This window comes from Heptranchias perlo, chromosome 18 (genome assembly GCF_035084215.1).
Source record: "Heptranchias perlo isolate sHepPer1 chromosome 18, sHepPer1.hap1, whole genome shotgun sequence".
Lineage (NCBI taxonomy): Eukaryota > Metazoa > Chordata > Chondrichthyes > Hexanchiformes > Hexanchidae > Heptranchias > Heptranchias perlo.
This window is the reverse complement of record NC_090342.1, coordinates 43,489,576-43,503,560: the sequence shown is the minus strand read 5'-3', so window position 1 is coordinate 43,503,560 and position 13,985 is coordinate 43,489,576. Positions and strand designations below refer to the sequence as shown.

Below are 13,985 nucleotides of genomic sequence, written 5' to 3'. Positions count from 1 at the left end.
TGTTCTTATGTAGTAGTACCTTGAGAGACAACAGCTTCATCTGTGCCTACTTTAGGCATTCCCTCCCACTGAGCACTCCCTCACCCTGTCCACTAATCTTGGCAAGATGAAGGGCAGAGACACCCTATGTAGAGGCTCTCTATCTGATTCCTCAACATGTTAAAGCCAGATAAACGAGCTTCCTGGAAACCGGAAGTCAAGGCCTCCAAAACGGCAGTGTGAGCACTCTCAAGATACTTTCACCATGGAAAAGATCTCTGTTACTGAGACTCTGTTGCAGAAGTCCCGTGGTAGATTGTAATTGATATTAGTGGTTATTTAAGAGTGCACCGATGGAGGTTGTGGACTCCATAGTTGCCATTAGACTTTGCAGCGTATTTTGCACATTCTCAAATCACTACGAAAAACATTCATGGTCAGATTGTAGCAGCCTTACTTTTAAATGCAGGTCCTGTGAGCCTCAAACCCCATGGTCTCGATTTTCGAACCCGCGACCAGGTGCATTCATGGCGGGAGGGCTGCGAAAATCGGGGATTCCCGGGGCGGGTCGGGAGCCCGGCTCCAACCCGCCCCATTTCCGAGTTCCCCACTGACGCGCTCACATGCGCGCGCAGCCCCCGCATGTGGGACTCCCACCGGTAATTAAAGCTGGCGGGGTGCCACTTAAAGTACTTGAACAGGTACTTCAGGTTGTTTACAGACCTGATTGACCTGTTATTTTAGCAGGGATGGGATTTTGCAACTAACTGAGACTGTTTCCTGTACTGGGGGAAACACTCCCAGTTCAAATGGACGTGTTGCAGCCATCAGCCTGTGGCAGCTGCAAAGGTCCGTTTGACAGGTGGGGCGGGGGGGTGGGGTGGAGACCCTCACTCATTGCAGGAGGCCACTCTGTCACTTTGGACAAAGTTTGGCCTCCACCACCCTCCTCCTAACAACAAAATTCACCAACATGCACACTTACCCCGATATCCAGACACATTTACCTACCTTGCAGACCCCCTCAGATGTACATCGTCCGGATGGGGGCCGCTGTAGCTGCAGTCATGACCTCCTCGGAGGGCGAACAGCATCACCAGCCTTGCCGGCCACGCCGTCTACCTCTGACACGTGGAACTCCACAACACAGTGCTGTGACACATCCACCTGCACAGCAGGAGGGAGGGCAAAAGCAGAGAGAGATGCATCGCAGAGAGCACTACCCTCGCCACAGGGTCCACAGACCGAGGCTCAGCTTCCTGGACCTCTCTGAGCAGCAGTGCACACGGAGGCTCAGAGTCATTCGACATGTAGTCGTGGACATCTGCAGCCTCCTTCATGCCGAGCTGCTCCCGGCTGGCCCGAGCACCATCTTCTTACCTGTCGCTGTCAAAGTCACCACTGCCCTCAACAACTTCTCATCCGCATCCTTCCAGGGTGCCACCGGGCGCATCGCCGACGTCTCTCAGTCGTCTGCACAAAAGAGCCCTGCAAATACACCTACACCCGCTCTGCAATGACACAATGGGTGGCATCAGTTGTGGGTCTTCATTGTGATCCTCAGGAAAGGGCATTATTGTACAAGCCAGCCAAGATTCGCAAAGACGTGGCAATAGTGGTGCCAATCTAATATGTAATGTGAGTTGATCAGAAATTAAATATAAGTAAAAACCATGACAAACCCTCAAACACCCTGTGCATCCCCTTCATTATCACGACACGTTTGCCTTACGCTTCCAACTGCACATATGTGATGCATGCCCTGTGGTTGCAGCACAGGTAGTGGCAGGTTGAGTGAGGCTGACCGTGAAAGAGATGCATGAGAGGGTGAGTATGAGATAGAGCCATGAGATTGTATGAGGATTGGGTTGAGTGGTAGTGGCGGGATGAGTACTGGTGAGGTGAGTAAGTGCAGGTAAGATGAGGATGAGGTTTGAGTGGGTGTGAGGGGTGATGTGATAGAATAGTGTTGGCAGTGCAGAAGGAGATGTGGGGTGGGGGCAGTGATGTGGCAGACGGAGTGTAGGGGAATGAGTAAGTGTACTCACTTTGGCTGACCTCCTTGGGTCATTGCAGCGCCTCCTGCACTGTATGCAGGTGGGTGATATGTTGGTGGTGCAGGTGACCTCCTCTGCCACCTCGAGCCAGGCCTTCTTGGTGGCAGAGGCAGGCCGCTTCCTCCCGCCCGCCAGGGGGAAGATCTCTGTCCTCCCCCTCCTCCTCACCCCATCCAATGATACCTGGAGCGAGGCATCATTAACCTGGGAGCAGCCTTTCCCCTGGGATGCTCCATGCTGTAATTTTTCCTATTTCTTGCAGCATCAGTCAGTGGAGGACTGCCCCTTTAAATAGGGTTCCTATAGCTGACAGCCTATGCTGCGCATGCGCAGTCCGCCCGCCGCGCAGCTTAGCAGCGGGGAACCCGGAAGAACAGGTAAGTGGATCCAATCAGTCTGCGATTGTGTGCGGAGCAGCCTGATTTCACCGGGCACGTTACCCACGCGCCCAATCTACCCCCCCGCCGCCATGGTAATATCGGGCCCCATGGTTCTGAAGCCGAGGAAGGATGTGAGCTGACCCTCCAGCCAACAGGCTCCTGTGCCTCCTGTCACCATCCCATGCTCATGTTGACTTTTGCTCGATGATTCTTCCAGTGTACCCTCCTCAAACTGACTAAATCCCCAGGGTGGATGTATCTGTGCTGTTATTTGGTGGAGTGGGTGATGCAGGGTGCTATGAGGTGCTAGCTTGCTTCATTTCTGTTACAGTAGTTCTTGGAGATCACCTATAGAAACAGGAGGTACATGTGTATAACAGGAAAAGAATGGTACCAGCCCTGAGCTTGAGGGAAGCCTCTGGTTTCATCTTCCCCACACCCTCCATGTTCTCCTGTCCCAGGATATCAAGAATGGTTTCTTTGAATGAACTGAAAGGTTTAAAGTTCCATGGCCATTGTGCTGTGCAACCTTGCTTCCTCCTATTATGTGCCACCATGTCCTGAAAGCAGAGAAGTAGAGTTAAGTGTTGGAACAGCATATAGAGTAGCACCCAAGTGTCTACCTGCATCCCAGTTAGTGCAAGAGCAAATGAACATGCATCAAGCTGCCAGATATTGTGGATAGATTGCTTTGTGAGCTTACCTGTACAGATGATAATGTGCCAATAGTTCCAGTTTTAATTTGCAATTAGAATGTTTGCCCTGCTGCAGCGTGAGCATGCATGTGAAGCTATGAAAGGTTGGATGTAACTGCTACAAACTGGACGGCCAGGTGGTGAAGAATAGAATACTAGAATACGCGATCCCACCATCAAACACATCTTCCCCTCCCCTCCACTTTCAGCATTCCGAAGGAACCGCTCCTTCTGCGACACCCTGATCCACTCTTCCATCAACCCAACTCCTGCTCTCTTCCCCAAGGCACCTCCTGTGCGAGCGCAAGAGATGCAACACCTGCCCCGTCCCACCATCCAGGGCCCCAAACACTCCTTCCAGGAGAAACAGTGGATTACTTGCACTTCTTTCAATTTAATATACTGTATCTGCTGCACACAATGCGGTCTCCTCTACACTGGGGAGACCAAATGCAGATTGGGTGATCGTTTTGCTGAACACCTCCGCTCTGTCCGCAAGCGTGACCCTGACCTGCCGGTCGCTTGCCATTTTAATTCCCTGTCCTACTCCCACTCTGACCTCTCTCTCCTCGGCCTCATGCACTGTTGCAATGAAGTTCAATGTAAGCTCCAGGAACAGCACCTCATCTTTTGTTTAAGCATTCCGGACTCAACATTAATTTCAATAACTTCCGATCATAACCACTGCTCCCATTTTTTCAGACAGTACATTCTGCTGTTGCCATTTACAGCTACTCCTGAAATCTTTTGTTTCTTAACCTGTCCCATTACCACCTTCCTTGCCTTGCACCATCATCTCTTTTGACATTTAATCACTCTTGCCCTCTATCCTATCACAGACCTTCCCTTTTGTTCTTTCCTCCTCTCCCCTCCCTCCACCACCGCCCCCCCTACAACTTCCCCTGGTTCTGAACTTGGTTAAAAACTTTGGGCTCGATTTTCAGATGTCCGAGCAGGTGCGTTTGTGGCGGGGGGGGGGCTCCAAAAATTGGGGATTCCCGGGGTGGGTCCGGAGCCCGGCTCCAACCCGCCCACTTCTGGGTTCCCCAATGACGCGCCTAGATGCGCGCGCAGCCCCCGCATGCTGGACTCGCGCCGGCAATTAAAGTGGGATCCCCCTTAAATCAATTCATTTGATACTTCAGGTCGTTAGGAGACCTGATTTGGAGGATATTTTAGGAGGGGTGGGATTTTCAGGTCAACTGAGCGTGTTTCCCGTACTGGGGGAAACACTCCCAGTTGAAATGGACGTGTCGCAGCCACCAGCCTGTGGCAGCTGCAAAGATCCATTTGACAGGTGGGGGGGAGGCCCTCACTCATTGCAGAAGGCCACTCTGTCACTTTGGACAAAGTTTGGCCTGCACCACCCTCCTCCTAACACAAAAAATCACAAACTTGCAACCTCAACCCTGGTGTGCAGACTCATTACCTACCTTGTGGACCCCCTCATACGTACATCTTCTGGATGGGGGCCACCATAGCTGCAGTCATAACCTCTTCCGAGGACGAACAGCATCACCAGCCTCGCCGTCCACCTCTGACACGTGGAGTTCCACAACACAGTGCTGCGACACATCCACCTGCACAGCAGGAGGAAGGGCAACCGCAGAGAGAGATGCGTCACAGAAGGCACTACCCTCGCCACAGGGTCTACAGACCGAAGCTCAACTTCCTGGACCTCTCTGAGCAGCAGTGCACACGGAGGCTCAGAGTCACTTGACATGTAGTCGTGGACATCTGCAGCCTCCTTCATGCCGAGCTGCTCCCGGCTGGCCCGAGCACCATCTTCTTACTTGTCGCTGTCAAAGTCACCACTGCCCTCAACAACTTCTCCTCCGCATCCTTCCAGGGTGCCACCGGGCACATCGCCGACATCTCTCAGCCGTCTGCACAAACGAACCCTGCAAATATACCTACACCTACTCTGCAGTGACCCAATGGTGGCATCAGGTGTGGGTCTTCATGGTGATCCTCAGGAAAGGAAATTATTGCACAAACCAGACAAGATTTGCAAAGACGTGGCAGTAGTGGTGATAACAAATTTTTGTGTTTTTTTTCAAAACAAACGAAACTAAATCAAAAACATGACATTTTGTCTTACACCCTTGTGCATCCCCTTTGTGCTCACAAAACCTTTGCCTTACGTTTACGGGAACCCCTTCATGGTGCTTCAGCAGAGGTAGTGGCAGGTTGCTCTTGTCCGTGCCCTGACCGATGAGATGCTTTGCGTGGACACCCTCTCTGTTTTGGTGCCCTTCAGGACCCCTCCAAAGATTGCTCCACCTGCACCTGGAGAGGAGGCAACACTGCGGGTACTGGTTGAGAGGGGGGCAACGGGTGAGACGTGGGAGAGCTTTGAGTGGCGTCCCCACTTCCATGTCCCCTTTCGCCATCATCCCTCTCCTGGGCCTTCTGGCATCTCTTCTCCTATCAAGGCAAAACACAGAGAGGCATGATTGAGTGATGGTTGCATAGTGACCCGCTGCATGCAATGGTGTGGGTGGAGGTGACTGTGAGGGAGATGCATGGGAGGGTGCATGTGAGACATAGCCATGAAATTGTGTAAGGATTGGGTTTTGTGGTAGTGTTCGAATGGGAACTGGGGCGGTGAGTAAGTGCAGGCAAGGTGAGGATGATGGTTGAGTGGATGTGAAGAGTGATGCGAGAGTGTTGTGGTGGCAGTGCAGAAGGAGTTTGTGGTGGTGGAGGTGATGTAGAAGACGGAGTGTGGGAGAATGCGTAAGTATACACATTTTGGCTGACCTGGTTAGGTCATTAAAGCGCTTCCTGCACTGGACCCAAGTTCGGGAGATGTTACTGCTGCTGGTGACCTCCTCTGCCACCTCAAGCCAGACCTTCTTGGTGACAGAGGCAGGCCACTTCCTCCCATCCGCTGGAGCAGCCTTGCCTCTGGGCTGCTCCATGCTGACAATTTGGTTGTTTGCTGCAGGAGGAGCATTGGAGGACTGCCCCTTTAAATAGGGCTCCTCCTGCTGACAGCCTGTGATGCGGGTGCGCGGTGCGCGCGGTGCGCCCGCTGCGCAGGTCAAGAACAAGAAACCCGGAAGCACGCGTAAGTGCCTTCGATTACGCTGCGATTGCGTGAGGAGCACCCCGATTTCACTGGGCATGTTACCCATGCGCCCAGTCGACCCCCCCCCCCCCCAGCTGCCAACCTGCCTGCCTCCTAATATCGGGCCCTTTAACATCTTCCAGTTCTGACGAAAGGTCTACGACCAGAAAGGTTAACTCTGTTTCTTTCTCCACAGATGCTGCCTCACGTGCTGAGCTTCTCCAGCATTTTCTATTTTTATTTTGGATATCCAACGTCCGCAGTAATTTGCTTTTGGTCTCTGTGTTGACCCTTTGTTTCACCTCTTGCTAAGGTGGATGGGAGAGAGAAGCAAAGGTGCCCTTCAATGCCAAATGGGGCAAATTTCCTTTTGCCCACTTCCTGAAAGAGCAGCTCCACAACTGCGTTAATAAATGAGGGATTTGTTGTGGGCATTATCATTTTTAAGAAACTAGAAATATTTCCTGATACTTTTTTGGTGCAGAAAGAAATCATTTCACTATTACATTGCTGCTGCAGCCTTTTAAGAGTTTCTGCTATGACAGATTCTTCCCTTTCCAACTAAACAATCTCCCAGCAAGAGGCTCAATCCAGCCCAAGACCTCATGTTGAATAGATAATTTGGCCAACCCTTTAAGATTCGAGTGAGTCAACCATTCTTAATTAATGTGACTGCACTGCTTTCAGATCCCAAGTATCAGAACAAGAAAGATTCCTCTAAGGATTGTGCACCTACCAAGATAGAAATAAATAAACTATACTGAAAAGAAAAAGGAAACATTTTGGCATTGTACTCAAGAGAGTATTAAAAAAGTTGTCTGAATTATGGAAAGTATTTTGGTGGATTCTAACAGAATGTTTGCAGCAGCTACCAGTGAAATATCTTTGCCGGTACAAAGTGTTTTTTCATTGGATCAGCATGGAAAGGACCAGTATTGCTGATGCCTAACCTCATAGTTATTGGCAAGATGTGACTAGAGATTAAAATCAGTCACTGACATCAATTGTTGAAAAATACATAAATATTGTAGATAACCTCCAACAAAAAAAAATTGATTGAATTGTTCAACTTTACAAGTTATCTTTCAAATTACAGAATCTCACAAGTGAGAGTTGTGAGCCATTATTTCTGTAGTGAATACAGTGTACTACGTCGATGTTGTGAAATGTTGTGGTAGTTTATTGTACAACTTAACTTTTTTTTATGTGCACCATTCCCTGACTGTGAAGACCATTTCTCTGTTGTTTTGTGACCTTGCAAGAATGACTTGAGCAACTTGCCATGAGAACATACCTGGCCTCAGGTATCATAAAATTCCCCCAATGTGTGGAATTACATCAAGCCCCCGGCACCACCAAGGTGCCTGGTTTGCCACAGTTTGCCACATTTTCTGTTCAATTTTATTCCAGCATTATACTTGAAAACATATTTTTCCTGTTTTGTTCTTTTGTTTTGCCACTAACCCTTGTAGCAGGATGTGACAATGGTGTTCCTCAAGGATCTGTACTGGGGCCTCAGCTATATATTAATAACTTGGATGAAGGAATAGAGAGTTGTATATTCAAGTTTGAAAATGACACTAAGTTAGGAGGCACAATAAATTGTGTAGATGGGAGCACAAAGTTACATAGGGACATAGACAGACTAAGCGAGTGGCAAAACTATGGCAGATGGGGTTCAATATGAGGAAGTGTGAGGTCATCCACTTTGGATCTGAGAAAGGCAAATTGGAATATTTTCTTAATGGTGAGAGACTAGGAGCTGTGGAGAAGCGAAGAGATTTAGATGTTTGTGCACACATCACTAAATGCTGGTGTGCAGGTACAAAAAGTAATCAAAAGGGTTAATGGAATGTTGGTCTTTATCTCAAGGAGGTTGCAATGCAAAAGAGAGGAAGTGATGCTTCAGTTGTACAGGGCCATGGCTAGACCCCATTTTGAGTAGTGCGTTCAGTTTTGGGTACCGAAGCTCAGGAAAGATATATTAGTCTTGGAGGGGGTACAGCACAGATTCGCCAGAATAATACTGGGCTTAAAGTGTTAAATTATGAAGGCAGGTTGAATAAACTTGCTGTCTATTCCCTTGTGTTTAGAGTGTTCGGGTGAAAATCAAGATTTTCAAAATGATGAAGGGATTCGTTGGGGTAGGTACAGGATTACTATTTCCTCTGGTGGGGAATCCAGAACAAGGGAGCATAATAAAATAATAGCCAGGCTGTTTAGGAGTGAAATCAGGAAGCACTTTTTCCACTTAAAGGGTAATCTGGAACTCTCTTTCCCCCAAAAGGTTGTGCGTGCTGAGATAGAGAGATTTTTGTTAAACAAGGCTATCGAGGGATATGGAGCAAAGGCAGATAAATGGAGTTCAGGTATAGATCAGCCATGATCTAGTTGGTGGGACAAACTCGAGGGGCTGAGTGGCCTACTCCTGTACCGACGTCCCCAATATGTTAGACCAGAAAATCAAAGTTACACATAATGCTAACTACTGAACGTATAGAATTTGATGCATACAAACTTACCACCAAAATAGTGTTGGACTAATTTTACTAGTTTTTGTTTAAATTATTGGTTAGAGTTTTATTTGTAAGTGTAGTCAACCAATATCCTCACATCACAGTGTGTTTCTATTGTGGAACTTCTTGATGGTTTGCTTATTTATGTTTCCCCTCATGTTTTAGTAATAGCATTTCAGCTATGCACCATTCTCCTGCGCGTTTTCAGTTGTCTGCCAGGATTGCCATGAAACCATGCAAGAATGGCACATAGTAATTCACTTGTTAATTTTTCCCTCCATCCCTGTAAAGAAACACCTGGGGCCCGATGTTAACAGGGCTGCGGGTTCTCGGCGGGGGGGCTATCGGGCACGTGGGTAACGCGCCCGGTGAAATTAGTCAGCTTCCCGCGCGATTGTAGCAGACAATCCACTAATTGGATCCACTTACCTGCTCCTCCGGGTTCCCCACTGCTGATCTGCGCGTCGGGCGGGTTGCGCATGCGCAGTACGATCTGTCAGCTGGAGGCGCTCTATTTAAAGGGGCAGTCCTCCACTGACAGATGCTGCAACAAATAGAAAAAATTACAGCATGGAGCAGCCCAGGGGGAAGGCTGCTCCCAGTTTAATGATGCCTCACTCCAGGTATCAATACATGGGGTGAGGAGGAGGGGGAGGACAGAGATCTTCCTCCCGGCGGGCGGGAGGAAACGGCCTGCCTCTGCCACCAGGAAGGCCTGGCTCGAGGTGGCAGAGGAGGTCACCAGCGCAACCAACATATCGCCCATCTGCATACAGTGCAGGAGGCGCTCCAATGACCTCAGTAGGTCAGCCAAAGTGAGTACACGTAGTCTTTCCCCTACACTCCGTCTGCCACATCACTGCCCCCACCCCACATCTCCTTCAGCACTGCCAACACTACTCTGTCACATCACCCCTCATACCCACTCAAACCTCATCCTCATCTTACCTGCACCTACTCACCTCGCCAGTGCTCATCCCGCCACTACCACTCAACCCAATCCTCATACAATCTCATGGCTCTATCTCATACTCAACTTCTCGTGCATCTCTTTCACGGCCAGCCTCACTCAACCTGCCACTACCTGTGCTGCAGCCACAGGGCATGCATCACATATGTGCAGTAGGCAGCGTAAGGCAAACGTGTCGTGAGCATGAAGGGGATGCACAAGGGTGTTTGAGGGTTTGTCACGGGTGTTACTTATATTGAATTTCTGACCAACTCATTACATATATTGGCACCACTACTGCCATGTCTTCGTGAATCCTGTCTGGTTTGTGCAATAATGCCCTCTCTTGAGGATCACTATGAGGACCCACAACTGATGCCACCCATTGTGTCATTGCAGAGTGGGTGTAGGTGTATTTGCAGGGCTCTTTTGCGCAGACGACTGGGAGACATCGGTGATGTCCCCGGTGGCACCCTGGAAGGATGCGGAGGAGAAGTTGTTGAGGGCAGTGGTGACTTTGACAGCGACAGGTAAGAAGATGGTGCTCGGGCCAGCCAGGAGCAGCTCGGCATGAAAGAGGCTGCAGATGTCCACGACTACATGTCGGGTGACTCTGAGCCTCCGTGTGCACTGCTGCTCAGAGAGGTCCAGGAGGCTGCGACACATCTCTCTCTGCGGTAGCCCTCCCTCCTGCTGTACAGGTGGATGTGTCACAGCACTCTGTTGTGGAGCTCCACCTGTCAGAGGTGGATGGTGAGGCTGGTGATGCTGTTCGCCCTCCGAGGAGGTCATGACTGCAGCTACGGCGGCCCCCATCCGCAAGATGTACATCTGAGGGGGTCCGCAAGGTAGGTACATGTCTCCGGACCCCGGGGTAAGTATGCAGGTTGGTGACTTTGACTGTCAGGAGGAGGGTGGTGGAGGCCAAACTTTGTCCCAAGTGACAGAGTGGCCTCCTGCAATGGGTGAGGGTCTTCCCCCCCCCCCACCTGTCAAATGGACCTTTGCAGCTGCCACAGGCTGACAGCTGCAACACGTCCATTTGACCTGGGAGTGTTTCCCCCAGTGTGGGAAACAGTCCCAGTTTGCTCTAAAATCCCACCCCTCCTCACATAATCCCTTAATCAGGTCTGTTAATGACCTGAAATACCAAGGTAAATACTCTCAAGTGGCATCCCGCTGGCTTTAATTGCCTGCGGGATTCCCACCAGCGGGGGCTGCGCGCGCACGCCGGCGCGTCAGCGGGGAACCCCGAAGTGCGCGGGTTCGGGGCGGGCTCTGGTCCAGCTCCGGGATTCTCCGATTTTCGGAGCCCCCCCCCGCCGAGAACGCACCCGATAGCGGGTGCTAAAATGACGCCCCTGGTCTCAAATCGGCAACTACTGCTGTAGCCCAAATGAGATCAAAAACTCAGTGGATGCAGAAGTGTGGGAAGAAATAAGTTTGCAGCACAATGTATGGGCCTATTTATCAGTCGTGTTACCGCATCACATCAGTTTACTATGGTTATCCAGGTTTATAAAAATCAACTTTTATTCAAACAACAATGTATCCTGTCAAAATTTCTTTTTAATTAACATTTTCACTTGCCCTCTTTTTTTTCTGTTGAACTCTCCTGAACAAATGAATACAAATAAAGATACGACAACAGAAGGACTTATAATTATAGATTGTAACAAAACTGGTGTGGGAGAAGATGCTATATGTTTGGGCCATACCAAATATACTACACCAGAATGTCCTCTCCCAATTGTTTCTGATGATCCATCAAATGAAAAGCCAGTAGGTAATGTACAATTTTACTTATTAGTTAAGTGCTTTTGAGTTGTTTGGTTTTACTGTAGTTCAAATTATTAGCAGAGATTTGTAAGCAAGGATTGTGAGCTTGTGTCTGCAGTAAGCACAATATATTCAATCACGACTGTGCAACTTGTTCATGAATTTTTCCACACGTAAAATAGTGATTTATGTGTACTTTTTCAATTATTCCTCTACATCCATTTCAGCATGCACCATTTTGCCAGAGAATAGATTGGTTCAGGTGTACTATAAAGATTTTATGGCACTTTTCTAAGAGCAGGGAGTTTTCAGTGTCTTGGCCAATACCCCTTTCTCAATCTACACCACAAAAAAAACAGATTGACCGCTCATTCATTTCATTGCTACTTGTGGGATCTCGCAGTGTGCAAAACGGCTGAAATGTTTGCTTACATCAGTACATTACAATGTAATTCATTGTATTGGAAGTATTTTGAAATGGTTCTAAGTGGCACGATAAGACGTTTCTGTTTCCAAGCATCTGCCCATGTAATTGTGCAAATACTCACTAGAGGATTCATGAGACATCTTTAGGGGCTTTGCTAGCAATTTTCATTTTCACCCTGTAGGGGGATGAGTGCTTGGACTTGCCCTGTCCAACTGGCCCTTCCCCCTTTGCTGAGCCCTAGAGTGATAATGTGTGGATATTGAAGCTTTGAAGAAAGTTAGACTGACCACAGCGTGTTTCTGTTGTGGAACTTCATGATGGTTGCTTATTTATGTTTCCCCTCTTGTTTTAGTAATTCCACTTAAGCCATGCACCATTCTTTTGCGTGTTGTCAGGAGTCATAGAATCATAGAATCTTACAGCACAGAAAGAGGCCATTCGGCCCATTGAGCCTGTGCCGGTTCTTTGTAAGAGCAATCCAGTTAGCCCCATTCCCCCTCTCTTTCCCCGTAGCCCTGCAAATTTTTTCTCTTCAAATATTTGTCCAATTCCTTTTTGAAAGCCATGATTGAATCTGCATCCACCACCCTTTCAGGCAGCGCATTCCAAATCCTAACTACTTGCTGCGTAAAAAAAGTTCTTCCTCACGTCGCCTTTGGTTCTTTTGCCAATCACCTTAAATCTGTGCCCTCTGGTTCTCGATCCTTCTGCCAATGGGAACAGTTTCTCTTTGTTTACTTTATCTAAACCCTTCATGATTTTAAACACTTCTATCAAATCTCCTCTCAATCTTCTCTGCTCTAAGGAGAACAACCCCAGCTTCTCCAGTCTATCCACATAACTGAAGTCCCTCATCCCTGGAACCATTCTAGTAAATCTTTTCTGCACCCTCTCTAAGGCCTTCACATCCTTCCTAAAGTGCAGTGCCCAGAATTGGACACAATACTCCAGTTGTGGCTAAACCAGTGTTTTATAAAGGTTCAACATAACTTCCTTGTTTTTGTACTCTATGCCTCTATTTATAAAGCCCAGGATCCTGTATGCTTTTTTTAACTGCTTTCTCAACCTGCCCTGCCACCTTCAGCGATTTGTGCACATATACCCTCAGGTCTCTCTGTTCCTGCACCTCCTTTAGAATTGTACTATTTATTATATGTTGCCTCTCCTCGTTCTTCCTGTCAAAATGTATCACCGGGGTTGCCGTGAAACCGTGCCCCAAGAAGTGTGCAAGAATGGCACACGGTAATTCACTTGTTGATTTTTTCCTTCCATCCCTGTAAAGAAGCACCTGGTCTCAAATCGGCTACTACCGCTGTAGCCCAAATGAGATCAAAAACTCATAAGTGCTTGGACTTGCTCTGTGCAACTGGCCTTTCCCCCTTTGCTGAGCTCTAAAGTGGTAATGTGTGGATATTGAAGCTTTGGAGAAGGTGCAGAGGGGAATGACCAGAATGATGCCTAGCCTTAGGGCTCTTACTTATGAGGATAGGCTTCAAGAATTAAGCTTACAAAATGCAGGCTTAGAGCAGATATGATTGAAGTTTTTAAGTGGATTAAGTTGTAAATTTTGAGTGGATGCAGAAGTGTGGGAAGAAACAAGTTTGCAGCACAATGTATTGGGCTATTTATCAGTCATGTCACCGCATCACATCAGTTTACTATGGCTATCCAGGTTTATAAAAATCAACTTTTATTCAAACAACAATGTATCCTGTCAAAATTTCTCTTTAATTAACATTTTCACTTGCCCTCCTTTTTTTTCTGTTGAACTCTCCTGAACAAATGAAAATGAATAAAGATACGACAGCAGAAGGACTTACAATTATAGAGTCTAGCAAAGCTGGTGTGGAAGAAGACGATATAGGTTTGGACTCGACTAAATATACTCCAACAGAAAGCCCTATACCAATTGTCTCTGATGATCCATCAAATGAGAAGCCGGAACGTAATGTACAATCTTACTTACTAACAAAGTGCTTTTGAGTTGTTCAGTTTTACTATAGTTCATATTATTAGCAGAGATTTGTAAGCAAGGATTGTGAGCTTGTGTCTGCAGTGAGCACAATATATTCAGTCACTACTGTGCAACTTCATAATTTTTCCACACATAGAATAGTGATTTGTGTTTAG

The 13,985-nt window shown here is 48.0% G+C and overlaps 1 protein-coding gene across 4 annotated transcripts in view; it reads left to right on the top strand.

Moving 5' to 3' along the window:
• The window catches only part of iqub (IQ motif and ubiquitin domain containing), a 75,171-nt gene that overhangs the window by 18,945 nt on the left and 42,241 nt on the right, over nucleotides 1-13,985 (top strand). For all 4 annotated transcript variants that reach the window (XM_067999810.1, XM_067999811.1, XM_067999812.1 and 1 more), the window contains 2 exons: nucleotides 11,289-11,435; nucleotides 13,654-13,800. In XM_067999810.1, coding sequence (XP_067855911.1) covers nucleotides 11,289-11,435; nucleotides 13,654-13,800 — 294 coding nt within the window. The remainder of the gene's footprint in view (nucleotides 1-11,288; nucleotides 11,436-13,653; nucleotides 13,801-13,985) is intronic.